We start from the raw sequence: 15893 nt of genomic DNA, 5'->3' as shown, positions 1-15893 counted from the left end.
TGGATGAGACGAATATTAATTGTGCTGAGAAGAACTATTCAAGGGCTATAAATACTCACAAAGAAGGCTTAAGTTATGAGAATAGTTTTCTCATTGTAAATGTGAATACAACTTTTCTTTCAGAAAAAAAGGGTCAGCATCAACATACTTAGACTTTAAAGAATGATTACATAATCACACCACTCCCAGGATAGTAAAAGACATAAATATAGAAAAATATGTAATATATATATATTTATAATATACTGTATATGCATATAAAACTAAGTATCAGAAAGGGAACATAAGTTGCATCAACATAGAAACCAAGTGAAATACAAAAAAAAGAGTAAGAACACAGCAATGCCCCTGCTTCAAAATCACAGCAGGTTGTACAGCAGCAAAGTTCCCCGTACTGTTCTTTGCAGCTATGGAACAGGGGAAGAACAGTCGTGTCCTCTTAGCCAAGAGAAAATCCTGACATGAGCAATCTCTATTCACTTCACTCCAAATTAGGAATGGATCCTCGGTAAGAACGGCTTGATTTCAAGTGATAATCATATTTTAAATATCTCAAAACGTTCAACAGGAGGAAGGTGTTAATAACCACGTTTTCTTTTTGTTGTTTTTTGTTTTTTTTGTAGTTGCCGTGACACCACTGTTACTAGAGATGGGCGTCAGGAGTTCTCTTGCAGAAGAGTGTGTCAAAAGCAAAGTAAAGAGCTACTGTTTCAGAGTGACCAACACCGGCAGCAGCACTTCTCGTGACCCAGCGGTAGGAATGATTTGTATTTGGACGGAGTGACGACTGTAAATCTCTAAATATACAGGAAGTGACCCTGATTGCATTTCACTCGTCAGAACCGCTCTCATTACACTTTATCCAATATGGATTACCTACCAAAGAGTGGCATATAAAGGAAAGAGGCACAACCCCACCCAGTAAGTGCTGTTGCATGTTGCAGTAAACCACCCTCAGCTACGTAAAAAGGCTTGACCTTGCAATAAGTGGTCAAACCACGTTAAATCATTGTGCACTTTCAGCCTCAGTAACTTTCAGAAATGCAAGAAGAGCTTCTATCTGTCATCGTCTCAAATTCCCGGGATCAGTTTCTTATGTGAATTGTTTATACTGCATCTTAACAGTTTCCTTATAAGTGCTGTATAATGACTGACGCCGGACGAGTGTGAGAACCAACCGCATCCAAAGAAATCTGGTCCAAAATGATCCGTAGTCACTTCTCAATTTTCGACATGTTTAGTCTCCCCGAGTCTACGGGTTCAGATAAAAATAGTTTAAAAGATCTGTTGAAATAAAGTGTAATTCAACTCGTTTCAAATAATCAAAAGCAGAAATTGTGACTAATTTCTCGAGTGGAATGGGGGGGGGGACTGCAAGGATGCAAACGGAATCTGACAGCGCCGTCCCATCAGGCTCCAACTCATCATCACAGCTCACTGTGAAAAAAAAACACTTTTCAGCCCCACTGACAGATTCAACAATTTCTCAAGCAAAACACCGGCAGGAGTCGAGCGTTTGGCCGACGAGCTATTAAGACAGCAAATTAAAACGGAACTGATTTGCTGCTTTGAGATACCTGAAAGACAGACACCCTGCAGATAACTGCGACGTGTTTGTCAATCTTTTTGGTAAGTTGCCAGTCGGTTGACAAAAAGCCACAGGGCTTTCAAGCAAATTCCAAATTTTCCTTTTAAACTCTAAAGACTGTTCCTGGAGGGTGCTGACTATTATCTGAGATTAGCTCCCAAATCATCAAAGTATTTGGCATGACTCACCACCGAGCAACGTTTTGCATGAAATAAAAAAAAAACAACTGATGTTGACTGGAGCCCCTTGGCCAATAGGATCTCACTCCAACCAAACTCTCCACCCTCCAGAAGAGACGAGGGAACATATCGGGGTGGAGATCACTGGTAATGTGGCTGTGGAGAGGTGTTAAACTACATGTGGGATCAATCGTGGATCCTGTTTAAGGCAACAGCTGAGGCACTTTTGAGTTAAGAAAATATAATTTGGAAGAAGGCTTTGCTGTCACATATGCACGCGACTTGAATCTCTTGTGTTCTACGCTTAATGGAAATAGGTGTACGAGGTGTCCTAGGCCAGTGCTGCCACATTAAAGGCATGTCAAACAAATCTCTGCCGTCAGTCAGGGACGAGGGGGGGGTCACAGAGGCACCATAACCCTGCCGGTGCTGGGGGGGTGGTCTGGGAGGGGGGGGTTGCACAGTGCACAGACAACGTAGAATGTGTAAATCAGACGGAAGGAGGAAAACGACGATGGTGGATTCAGAACAACATCACATGGAGCTTGCCACCCCCATCCCATCCCTCAGTCTAACTACTGAGCGTCCTCTCAGTGCAGGATGAGTGGGTCCAGGCAGGGTCAGAGCCGGGCAGGACCAGGCAGGACGAGGAGAGCCCAGCCCTGTCGACACTAGGACAGGGTCGAGAACGGGGTCGGGCTGGGGTTGTTGTGCTTGTTGGCCGACTTGACGATGGTGATGACGCTGGTGTTGGCCACCTTGCCCGGCGAGAGGGGCCCGCGGGTCACAGTCCGGGCGAAACACTGCAGGGCCTCGTACTTGGCTCGCAGGGCGTCCAGCTCCAGCCTCATGCTGGCGTTCTCCCGGGCCAGCTTGTCCACCTCCTGCTGCAGGTCTATCTTCTGCCGTTCCAGCTCCTCCTTCTGGGTGACCCGTTTGATGCGGCAGCTGGCAGCGTAGCCCCGGTTCTTCAGGGTCCGCCGCCGCTGCTTCAACCGCACGACGTCATCCTTGGTCAGCCCACGCAGGTGCTGGTTGAGCTCCCGCACGGACATGACCACCAGCTCGTCGTCGCTGAGTGCTGGGTCATTCTCGCCCGCCTCCTTCTTGACCTGCAGGACACAAGCAGTGGGTGAGGAACAGCAGCACGTCTTGGATGCGAGTCAAGTCCAAAGAAACACTTCCCACACTCCTCGCACTTACCTTTAAAGCTTTGCTCGTCTTGAAATGAGTCGTCATTCCCTGCATGCAGACAACGGGCCCGGCTCTCACAGAAGACTCACTGACAAGCGAGATGAAGAGGAAATAATATCGTGTTAATGCTCAAGTTCTCTCTATGCACATGAAGTTCAGAGGTATTAAGATTTATTTAAACAAAAAATGTTTCACTTTCAAAATGACAGGTGTTTGTTTCACATTGAATAAACCAAAGTTTATAGTTTAAAATTAGCTTTATTTTGAACAGCTACAACATTAGTATTTATAATACACAATAAAATTGATTCAGTAAGATTCGACTTGAGGAGTTGAGGTTTTTTCAAATCATTGCTTAAAACATTTTTATAGGAAAGCTTTTTAATGACTGATCTTTGATGTTTTTTATTGATGTTGTTTTAACCTTATTTGATATGCACTATAGAAAAAGTCACTTTTTATATTATTGAAACTCTACTGTGCTATATATACTTAATAATTAATCTGTGACAATATAAAATACAATATGATATTTCATATTGTATTATTATACAATGTATCTGTGATATATCACTCACAGGGCCGGCTGCATAAAGAGTACTTATTTTTTCCCAGTACTTTCACTCTAATAACATTGTGAGTACAGGACTTTTACTATCAGTGTACTTTTAAAAAGCGGTATTGGTATTTTTTAATTAAGTGAATATCACTGTTTGCAGATTCTGAGCATGACATTGGAGAAAGACGGTGTGTCTCTACGGTGACTGCCCCTTTAACTTGAACCACTTTAAGAGGGATCACAACAACATTCCTGGGTTATGGCACGTGTCAATATTTCTGCTTGCATGGCAGTAGTGCCGCAGCTGCCAGTAGAGGGCAGCTTGACACCATTAAAGACTTTATTTATTTACTTGTAAGAGGAGGAGAGCTTCCACAATGTAGTTCACTGGACCAGGCAGGATTAGAAACCTGCAGCCTCTCTTCATACAGCTCTGCATTCAAGCCCTCTGCCAAAACATTTTTGTTTCTTGTTGCTTTTTTATTTTTTTTTCATTTTGCCAGGGCAGTTTTTAGAAAAGCCTCTCTGTGCTCATTACAGTGGAGCCACATGCTTCCCAGACTGCCGCCATGGCCAAAATAAGCGAGAGCGCTGAGCTGTGATCCTGTGAGAGGCACACATCCCCCCAAGGCTCCATTTCAGGGCCCGCAGACCAGCCTGACTACGAGTGCACTGTTCCATGCTCGGCTGCTGCCATGGAAACACCCTGCGAATGGGCGTGGGAGTGCGAGTCACATGGTCAGCAAAAGGATAAACAAGTCTCATTCATAACCGCAACACGGCCTATACATAGTACAAATAAGAGGCACCAACTTGTGCTGATAAGTGAAAGGCACCCTGTGTCCAGAATTCCTGCGGCGTGTTTTTGTGATCTTTATCCCTTGAATTCCCCCTCTTTATCTGACGTCTCTGCAGGGACACAGTCCGTCCACAGCCTCCCTCTCATCATTAAAACAAACCATCACATCAGCATAACATTTACAGTTATGCTGAACTTTACGGGGCCGGCAGATATGCGTGTGGAAAATTCCTGGGGATAGAGTGTCAGGCAGGAATAGTTTCCTTTATAGTCACTGGTGTATTTTCTGCATGGGAGACAATGTAGTCTATCGATTGGTGGGGCCGAGTTGTATCCTCTTACACGCAGGGCTTTCCTGAGCTGCTCCATGCCCTTATTTAACTCTGCTGGATATATTTAGACCACGGTGCTGACACAAATTTCTGCCAACTAAACAATTTAAGTGAGCATGCGATAAGTGATATGTCAGTGAGAGGGCAAATATTCTCTGCAGGCCTGGTCGCTGCAGCTTTCATGGAGCAAAACCCTCTGGGTGTGGCTGCTCCTTTTGGGATATTCATCACGACTTCATACTATATGGCTGCAAATGCCGCTTTACAGGACTTTGCAGAGGCCGAGGATGAAAAACAACTTTGTTCCTGCGATCCAGGCGTTAGTCACTGGCCTTATAATAGCTTAAATTGAACGTGTGTCTTGTCTGCAGAATCTGCTTTGGTGTTTTTTTTTGTCACAAGCAGACGAACCTCAAAGAATCCTAACTTGGAAAATAAGCAGATGAGAAACACACACACACACACACACACCACTAGAAAAACAGCTACAGCCAGAGCCAAATGAACTGCTGTTTTGGAGACTTGGAGAACATCTGTTGCTCTCTCTGATGTCCTTGGTTCGTTTTTTTTGCAAAACACGCAGCAAGAAGAGTTGCTTCACTGCAACTTCAGAAGCTTCAAATGAAGATGAAGAGCAAAAATAAAACATGCCTCGACAGCAAGTTGGCCCAAACAGCCTCGTTTAAGTGGTATTGCGTCAGAGGGGGGTCCCTGGGTATATTCCTTAGCGGGGGATCATGGAAAAGCGGTGTGGGGGGGCCTCCCTTTCTCTTTCTCCATACAAGAGGCCTCCAGCTCGGAGCGAGAGGCCAGGTTGTTTCCCTGAGATTCTTTGAGCATGTGCTTATGTTTTTGCAACTCACACAGGGACAAGGTTTTCCTGATCAAGATGCCAAAAGTTTCCTCGGAGGAAACACAATAATTTTGTTACGCATGCAGCCAAATCCCACTCTTTACGATTTTTTGCCACAGAGACGATCGAGGCAAACATGTTTCACAACAAGCCACGGCTTCTCACTGCGGTAAAAACAAAAAACAGGACTCATATTATTCCCTTTTTCCCCAAGTCTGAGAAAAACACCTCAAGGAAAAGCTACAGATGTCTGGGAAATAAAGAGCAAAACCACATTCCTGAGCGAACACACATGTGCAATCCCTCACATGCACGGAGAGGGAACATGCAGTCTAAATGTGTCCTGTGATGCACTCAGGCGATGGGGGTGGAGTTCAGCCGATCCCACTTGTAAAACAACGGCTGCAAAATTCACAAAATGTCTGGAATTTCAGACGAGAGCCTTTCACATGGCCCAAACACGGCAGAGGTCGCCTGAGTGCACACGTGTGGAAGTCAGACGTCTGCCATCTTTCTTCGGTGGAAGGAATAGTAAACACAGCAATCATTTCACTTTTCTACTTTTTCTCAAACAGCAGGCAGCGATGCTTCATTCCTCAAGTTGCTGCTTTGATAACTGAGACCAAAAACCCACTATTTACTCAGCATTGTTATCACTAGAGCCAAGAGAAACATGAGAGTTTATTGACCGACTGTCTATATACGCACATACTTGCTTGACCTGCTGAGTGTTTTATTTGATGTGCACGGCTGAATGGTTTTTGGGTGTGCACAGTTTCTTTTGAGGCTTGTTTTTGGACCTTTCCACGACTCGTCTCAAGAAAAAAAAAAGGGCTGGATTCATCTGCGCAAACCAACATAAACCAAAAAACAGCTGTTGAAGAACTCATTTGTGACAGTTTGTGTGGATACTATCTAAACCTATGTGTACCTTTTCATCCTGTTCACTGATGGCTAGTGTTTATATTTCTAAAGTCAGGCATCTGGTCAAGTTCAAGGCTGCACTTCAGCTCCAGCAGGTAACTGAGGGGCCCCCGGCCTGCTCCTAAAATAAACAGCACATCAAAAAGACTCATGCGCTCATGCTTGGGGCTGATAAATGCCGAGTTGGCTTGTCTGGCCTCCTTGTTTTTCTTCTCCTTCTTCCCTGTTTGGGTTCAGGAGCACGTTGAGCAGAAAGCAGACTTGTTGCATGCCCTTGACAGTTAGACACATTCCAGAGAGAAAGCTCCAGAAAGCTTCTCTTGCAGTTTTTTCTGTCTCAGGGAGGTGGAGAGGTTCCTCGCTCTGCTCTTTCTCCAGCGCAGCACATTCAGCGGGATATTATGTGAAGGAAATGGAGAGCATAGCTGAGCAGTGAGTCATGCTGTTTACTGGTAAAAGCAGCGACCAGCGGCAGGGAATCACACCCTCTCGATCTGACGTTTCCTGGAAACTCCCGTTGTTTCATGGGAAGGAAGGAAAAGTACAGAGGACCTTGGAAATGGTTGGCATGGCCGCCGGAACGTTTGTGAGGAAAAGGGAGGAGAAGTCTCTAAAATGTCTGAGCAAAGATACGAGGGACGCTGGGATCCAAAGAAATGTCAGGAATGCAAAAAGACCTGGGAGCATATACCCGTCCAAAGTTGGGAAGAATGTGGGAAGCACCGGGGAAATATGAATGTTCTGTCTCTGATATGCTTGCATTGCATCACGTCTCACTTTCCAGCTTGACATGGCAAAACAAACCAAAGCTCCTCAGCTGAAAATACATTCAACAACCCAGCAGCCTCCAGATTCCTGAGTTTCTCCATCAACAGCGACATATAAATATTGTGAAGATGTGGAGTTTGAGTCACTATGGAATCAGGAGTTGGCCAATGGGGGGGGGGGGACATAGAAAATCAACAACTGAATCAGCAAATCGGCCTCATTGGGAACCAACGAGGGATTCCCAATAACACAATCTCACAGATGAAACCACTTGGCGCTTCTGGGCCACAGAGAGGTTGAGCTGTGACAGAGAAGCAGGTCACCGTGGGTGGCCGAGTGAGCGGTCTGCACACACAGTGAAACTGTCAGGGAGTCACTGTGGAGGGGCGGCCCTCGGTTATTCACCAGTGTGACACTCACTTTCAGCCGTATATATAAAATTAGCAGCCTCTAAAGTCAACAATCAAAACCCTGCATAGTTTTTTTTTTTAAAGCAGCCAAACCCACCACAACGGACGTGTTCATTGTGAGTCATTGCGTCACTAACCACAGCTATGCCACTTGCACAACACTCCACCACAAGAACATTGTCGCTTTTTCTTAATCACCACTGACCAGTAAAATGACAAATATAGTGCAAAACTGGATTAAACTTCATCCTGTGTCTCCGGGGGGGGGGGGTTCTACTGATGTGCCTTATCACTGTCCCTCTCTCACACACACACACACACACACACACACACACACACACACACTGTGGTGTCAGAATGAGTCAGACAGTCCAACTTCCCTGATCCCAAAGAAGACATCATGAATTTGGAGATGTAACCACATGGTAACCTCATGACAGAGGACTGCACCCGCTCCCACCGCCTCTCCGAGCGCAGCGGACGCACTGTGCGCCCACCAGGACCAACGGGGAGTCAGAGAGAGAACAGACGTGTGTGGCCATATCAGTGGAACAAGTTACTCAAAGACAAATATTTTCCATCGATTAATCACAATGGTGTTTTTTTTTTGTTTTTTTTAAGGTCAGAACCCAAGTTATCCCATACAGGACAAAGGGCAAACTTAAAAGACAGCCAAGGAGTCATTATCCTAAGATAAAAGTGTTGTTATTATGAGGTAATTATAACAAATAACTCCCAGGATACTGTTTCCTTGTCATCACCCAGGTCTTAAAGATGTATGTCCAGCCCAAACAGGAAGATGAGATAAAGCCCTTTCCCTTCTCTGGGGGTGATTTACTGTTTGTGGAAATATTCCCTCCTCCTGCTGTTGCTTGTTTCCCCTGTGAAAGGCCACCCAGCCCTGGTGGTCTGACTCCACGTCGTGCCCTTTGTCCCACATGTCTAAAATGCACACCACGTGTTGTTTCCAATGTCAAACTTATATTCTGCTGTTTTTTTGTTTTTTTTCTTTGCATCATTATAGCTGCCTGTGATAAACCCCTCCGCCTCGGAATGAGAAGTGAACAACAGTGCTGAGTTGGGGATGTGAAAGTTATTTATATGGTATTTTTTTTATACATGCAAGTCAGACATTTGAGTTTATTTCACTTCCAGTTTCCCCAATAAGCTCGTTTGGGAGACAGCAAGTGGGTTAGAAATGAACAAACCTCAATAAACACACGTTCTATCTCATGGTAACGACCAGTTTATTAATAAATAAGCTTTTATGACGTTTTCTCACAAATAACTTCAACAAAGTTAAGTAATATGTCATGTTGACGTCGATTTAAAGAAAATAGTGCGTAATTGAAATACAACCTTTTTCGTTAAATGTGCGCAGTCTTCAAATTTAGTCATATTTGAAGGAATGCCCTGTTATCATTCACCCCCTGTCATATTAACCCACTTAAACGTATTATTACAAATCACCAAAAGCATTAAAACGACTGGAAATCTGGCAGAATAGGAAATTTAATAAATGAGGATTTCTACAAAGTTACTTTTGACCGCTTTTAGACACTTTTCCTGTGCGCTCCTCCATGCGCTCTTTTTTAAGTCATTGTGTTATGTTACTTCAACACAACACGTGTCCGCGCGAAAACCATCCACAAACTCAACACCAACTTTCTTAATAAACTCGGACATATGACGGACATTTGGTGGACACGTCGTGACAAACACGCCGCGACGTGTCCCTGTGACAAACTATTTACAAAGGAATGTCAAAACATCTTACACCAATATATAAAAAAAAAAACAAGCTCACCTCTGTGGACGCGGATATATCTGTGGACCAGAATGCGTAAAACCCCCCAAAAAAGGAAAAGTGGCGGCTTTTTCCGTCAGAGGAGACTCAGAAACTGGACACGGTCCGTGCGTAAAAACGCGTCCAGCGGCGGCGGACTGACCGGCGGCGAATCCTCGTACGAAATTAAAACTACAAAACAACAACAATGTACCAACATTCCACGCTCTGCTTCCGCAAGCACTCACGTCACCGATTCCTCGTGACCGCCCCCTCCATTCATGAAAATAACTTTCTGCTGACGTCAGTCTGGGAAAGAGGAGGAGGGGGGGCATGGTGGTGGAGAGGAGGAGGAGGAGGAGGTGGGGAGGGTGAGGCCATAAATAGAAGACAGACACTGCTGGGGACTTGCTTTTGCTTACTTTACAAAACCAATCTGTACAAAGTCACTTCAGGATGCCAACGTCACAGCCAGAAAGTCAAGGAAACCTTCAGGTCCCCGTCATCATGAAACCTGCTGCTCTCTCTCTGTCTCCTCGGCCCATCACTCTCTTCTCCACCACCACAGGTCTACACAACAAGGTTTTCAAAAATGTGCATAAACAGAGAGAGAGAGAGAAAAATAGTCCTCCTCCTCCCTCCCTCCCTCCTTTTGAGCGGCAGCAGCTGCATTCCATTCCTGAGGAAAGTATGTGGTGTAGTAGCCCCGGCAGTCACAGGATTTCTCTTATTTTAACTGCGCTGCTGCCCAGTATCGTCACAGGTTATTCTGGGTAATTAAGTACTGAATGTAAATATGTTAAGTCAGGAGCCTTTTAAGGGGCCTCGCTGGCACGGGTCTCCCCCTGTTCGTTTATCCGATATGAGAGAAAAGACCTGGGTCTGCAGGTTGCCTCAGACTGTGGTGCCTGTGAAAAACAGCAGCCAGAGTGTTTACACTATAGACACGATGGGTTACAAAGTTCAGACAGCAGCTAAGAAGACGAGGGAAATACATTTTCCACATTGGTTTCTGCTGACTAGACCAAGATTATGTGGACTAGTGATGCGTTTCTTGCTGGATATCTTCTCCAATTAGCATATGGATATTAATTATGACCATTCTTGATATTAAGATCTACCCAGGGAAGTTCTTTTTTTCACCATTGTATACTTGTCTGTTGGTTTGTCAGCGAAAACTACTAAATTGATTTCCACGAAACTTGAGAGGGATGGGACATGAGGGAGCCCGTTCAATTCTGGTGCCGATCTGGACATGTGTGCTGATTTCCCAGGGGAATAATTCATGGATCTTGACGCACAAACACAGCATATTTACGGGGCTGATCTACGAGCGTGTGCAATTTGGTGCATCTTGATTGAATTTAAGGGGAATGTTGGGCCCTTGGCAGAGGCCCTGCTGAGTGCTATTCTAGTTATTTGTGGGATTAACTTCAAATGCACAGCTGTAAAATGTTTGACATAAGATTTTTTTTTAAGCAGTCACATTGCAGAAGGAAGGCATTTGAACAGGTGATCGTGTGGATCTGGAACCTGTGTTCCTCTTAACTCTAATTATAGTGCTGAGGCATTGTTAAATACAGCAGTAAAATTGGTTATAAAGTTGATTCATTCATGTGAGACAGTTTGTGTAGACAACATCCCTGCTGATCGCTGCACAACAAATAGCTTCTTGTTGTTTTTTTTTTCAAATTCCAAACGGACAGAAATTCAATAATGAAATCAAACAGTCTGCAATATGTCATCAAACATCAGCGTGAAGTTGTTATCGCTGACAGACTAGTGGGGGGAACAAGTCGTAGTTTTTTTTAATTGACCATTTTAGGACAAAAGCAGCATCGTAATTGGATCATTTTTGTTCCATGATGATTTCAGTTTCACGCTGCTATGTTTAGCCACTGCAGAGACACAAGAGGAAGCACACAGACACAATAAGGACACGCACATGCATTTCAGATCCATGATGTAATATTGATCTTTAGATAAAGTTTGAACAGTAAATTAGAATTACAGTTAGAATTGAATGAGGTGATTATTTAGACCAAAAATAGGCCTGAACTCTCGCTGTTAAGACGTCTCTCTGTGTTGTGAGAAGGTTTTGTCTTTCTTTCTCAGTTTTTCCCAAAGCAGTGGTGTTAGACAAACAACACTGAATATTGACTTTTCTGAGTCACACGTGGAGTATTCCTTTGTTCGACCCACAAAGTCCTGCTTCCAGCCAAACTCACTAACTCCTGAGTATTCATCCCCTTCACCTTCCGGCTTTGTGCCACATGCTCAGCTTGTACTCGATTCAGGTTCCTGTCGTTCTTTTCTGACTCATCGGATCAAACTGTTCTTCAGAAACACACGTGGAATCAAAAGTTCACTACAGATAGAGGGTGGGCCTGATCAGAGATGATGAGGAATTCTGGGTAAGATGCAAGTGTTTAACCAGCTTTATGATCTAGTAACAGTTTATAGGATAAGATTAAAATATTACTTGATTACTCTAGATTATCATAGAGGTGAAGTGTGATAAAATGAAGTGAAATGAGGCACCACAGGGTTACATTAGGTTACAGCAGAGGTGGGAAATCCGGAGATTAGATTACATTGCATTCAAAATAGATAGCATTTCATTACAAATGTGATGGGATTAAATGAGATGCAATGAGACTGGATTACATTAGATTAAGAATTTGGTATAAAGTAGTTGAATTATGTGGGATTAACTTTAATTTTGAATCGATTTGAGATGGTATTGTTTCAATTTGTTCATATTACAGATTAGTTTGTTTTAGATAGAATTAGATCATGATGCGTTGCAACTTTATCACATTAGATTAGAGATGTGATGAGACAAAGAGGATTATATCAAATTAGAGTGAATATGAGATTTAGAATAGATAAATTACTAAATTAAGGAGATTGGATTGAAATAGATTTGATTAGAGATAGAGCCAGATGAGGATAAAGTGGAATAATCTGAGATGAGAATCAATTACATGAGCTTTAATCAGAGATGAGATTGGGTTACAAAAAACTGGATGAAATGAGATTAGATTAGATCTCGTTAAATGAGGATAGAATGGATTACATGTCATTGTATGAGATTTACAGAGATGCAACAAGACTGGTCTATATGATATTGTATTCGAGATGGATTAGGATTATATAACAATAGATAACAATAGTACAAATTGAGATGTAAGGAGAATAAATGAGATTATCTGAAACTGTTGTATTGGATTAGAAAAGAAATGAGAAAGAGAATTGGAAGAACATGAGATTAGATCCCAATAGATTAGATGGAATTGGATTACATTACATCAGAGATGAGACTAGATGAGAAGGGATGATTAAAGATTAGTCGAGATTGTATTTTTCTACATTGGATTAGATTACATTAGATTTCTTGACATTACATAAGAGATCCAATTGAGATATAATGAGAACCATTAAGATGATTAAATAAGATAACATTGAATTACATTTTAGAGTCAAATGAAATCAAACAACTGCAGATAGTAATGTGGTAGAGTGGGGAATACATAGAATCAAGATAGAAAAACAAAACAGAGAAAAAACTACTGGCATATTGTGTTTATATTATCCTGCAGAATCTGCCAGGGGCTGGAAGAGAAAAAGAACAACTGGTGAGAGAAAGTCTCTGCAGGATGACCTCTGCTATTCTAGATCAGTCAGACATCCAGCTGCTCAGTCGATGCCATACCGCCCAATTACTGTCCATCTGGCAGCAGCGTACACAGATGACCTGAAATATACCCGATCCGTCCAACAAAACAAAAACAGCGCACCATGTGCCGCAGACGCCGGCGCTTTCGTCAGATCAGCGAGCTGTGGGGTCCAGGTTCTTTCAGGCCGTTTTAGATTACAGGAAGTAGCTCTGACTCACTAATCTCGCTCCTTTCTGACTCAGACTCTTGAACTCAGAAATCTGATCTCGCACAAAGGGGCCCCCTGTTGTAAAGGGATCATTTCTTCCTCCAAATACTCCGAATTATTAGAGAACAAAGGGGTTAATATCAGCCATGCCGAGTATCTCAAACTCCAGGCAGACTAAAATTATAATACGAATCCATAATACATTCGATTTTCTACCTCAAAGTGTTTTTTACATTGTTGAGGACCAGCTAAGTGAGAGTACCTGACACACTAGACAGCAGCCTGTGGCCCAGTCGGGGGCCCTTGCATGTGTAATTTCAAAAGTGAAAGAATTGTTTTTGCAGATCTGCAGACTTCCCATATGACACAAGATTCAATTTGGAGCGCTGACTGAACATTCCACTGACTTCATCAAATTGTGTTTCATACGAAAAACACTTTACGTAACCCGGCTGGAGGGTTGGAGCTGTGCGGAAAGGAAACATGACGGAGCTACAGTAGTGCTGGTGGCAGTGGAGGCGACAGCTGGAGCAGGCCATGGTTACCTGTCGGCTGTAAAACCCTCTTAAAGCTACACTATGCTGAAAACCACCTGATAGCCAAAGTCAAAGTTTGGGATTTTAAGGAAAGTACAACAGTTGAGAGTTGCTCATTTCTATACTTGATAGTCTTGTCAGGGTTTAGTAATGTTCGAGGAATGAGCAAATCGCTGCCGCCGACCATGGGCGGTACTAAATATGGACATTATTAAGGGCGGTAAAAAAGCTCTGATGCGCTTACTTCATTTTCCTCCCGGCAGGGACTTTGTCAAAGAATGAAAACAGCTGTGAGGACGAACATTTATGTGCGGTCATTTCTCAGAACAGCCCACATCTACGTCACCTCAGTGTGTGACTCATCATGACTCTAAGATTTCCAACTTACTCACTGACTTCACACTCCAACAATCTGCATCTTGTCAGATTTGACATTTGATTCCACTGTGTCATCTGTGTGGAACTGCACATGTATTGTGGTTAAATTGCTCTTATTTCAGGTGTGTGGTCTTTGTTCACAGTCATCACAAAATGCTTCTACTTTTATATTTGCTGATTGTTCTGTTTGGATTTGACATCATGTTTATTTGTTTCATCTGTATTTGTTTATTTTGCTCTTTCAAATTCTGCTCTGGTAGGAGGCCAACTAATATTCCACCCTGTACATGGAATGATTTTAATTTAGTGTGGGAAAAATGGGGACTGCGCTGCCACCTTGTGTTGGAGCCCTGGAATTTAAAACCCTGTGCAAATATTAGGTCACCTGCTTTGTTTTTTTTAGGCCAGAAAGTGAATCTAGTGAAGCAACAGGATGAAAACAGCAAATTAAATTATTTTCTCTCTCACAGCGTTTTTTTAAATCTAATATCTTCACTTCTTGTGGTGCTTTTATTCTGTTAAGTGGAAAACAGCATCAACTCTGAATACATTGGTTATTCTATGCCAGAAGTCACATGTGCTGTTTTTATATGATACACAAATATGTATACAACTGTCTTTCATTGATCTTTTGTTTTGATTATCAGAATAAGATTACTTAAGGTTAATACATTTTAATTCAGCCAATAGCTCCAAAAACTGTTGGTTTATTTGACCTTAGTAAAGGTGTTTGCTCCTTTCTTCCCAAATGCTACGGTCAAAATGTTATTACAAAAGTGGTGGTTTGTTCATCTGTGTCCAAACACCATTGTTAGGGTACATTGTTATTCTCTGTAGAATTAAACAGCAAATTGATAGGAATACTGACTCTAAGAGCCTTTATGTGACAAGTCATTATTACTAGGAAAGTGATACACGCAGAAATAATGGTGCCTATTATTATGATGATGATGATGATGAGGTAGCGAAATATCTGCTGACACTTTTGGAGAAAAATTTGTTTTCGCAAGCGCTGACTGAAACACATGAAAGCAGCTGAGCTTAAAATTAGTCATCATACAGGATTTGATACAATCGGAATGGTGACATCTGCTGGTCAATTATTGGTGTTGCATAATACTGAGACGTTCCCAAATTATAAGTTGTCATGTATGATTATCCAAGTAAAAGACTATTATAATGTTCAGAATTTTGAAGTTAAAATAAAGACAGATTTTTATTTATTTGTATAAGTGGTTTGATAATGGGAAATTCCACATTCATACAAACAACGTTTCTAAAAAAGCACAATTACTCTGTATTACATTTTATATTACTAGGATGCGATATGATAATCGTTTATAAGTCCCACTGTGGAGAACAGTGCTGTGTTAAAGAAGCAAGGATACAAATATTAGTAAAAGTAATAAATAAGTAGACGCACAATATAAACCATTGACTGTAAATATACAGACTAACGACACATCTCAATTTCCTTGCACTGTCCAGAAATGAAGCTAAAATAACTTGTGCATTTGGTCTGCCAAGTAGCAATAGGGGGGATGGATCCGCAATAGTAAGATCCCATCGATAAATGCCCTCGACCAATCAGGAGTCAGTGTCAGCTGTCAATCATGACGTTTCACTTTGTTTTTATTGCATCAAATAACTAATTTAACCGAACTTACCAGAAGAATGAGGACTTGGACAAAGAAATATA

General features: G+C 42.5%; 1 protein-coding gene across 1 annotated transcript; it reads right to left on the bottom strand.

Annotated features, from left to right (window-relative positions):
• Nucleotides 1-1668: 1668 nt before the first annotated feature.
• mafk (v-maf avian musculoaponeurotic fibrosarcoma oncogene homolog K) lies at nt 1669-9658 on the bottom strand. Its single transcript, XM_034593624.1, has 3 exons — nt 9414-9658; nt 2971-3049; nt 1669-2879 (listed from the first exon to the last, which is right to left on the bottom strand). Exons 2-3 carry the CDS (start codon nt 3013-3015, stop codon nt 2439-2441), a joined length of 486 nt encoding a protein of 161 aa, XP_034449515.1. The 5' UTR covers nt 3016-3049; nt 9414-9658; the 3' UTR covers nt 1669-2438.
• Nucleotides 9659-15893: the final 6235 nt, after the last annotated feature.

This window comes from Hippoglossus hippoglossus, chromosome 8 (genome assembly GCF_009819705.1).
Source record: "Hippoglossus hippoglossus isolate fHipHip1 chromosome 8, fHipHip1.pri, whole genome shotgun sequence".
Classification (NCBI taxonomy): Eukaryota; Metazoa; Chordata; class Actinopteri; order Pleuronectiformes; family Pleuronectidae; genus Hippoglossus; species Hippoglossus hippoglossus.
This window is presented reverse-complemented; position numbering and strand designations above follow the sequence as displayed.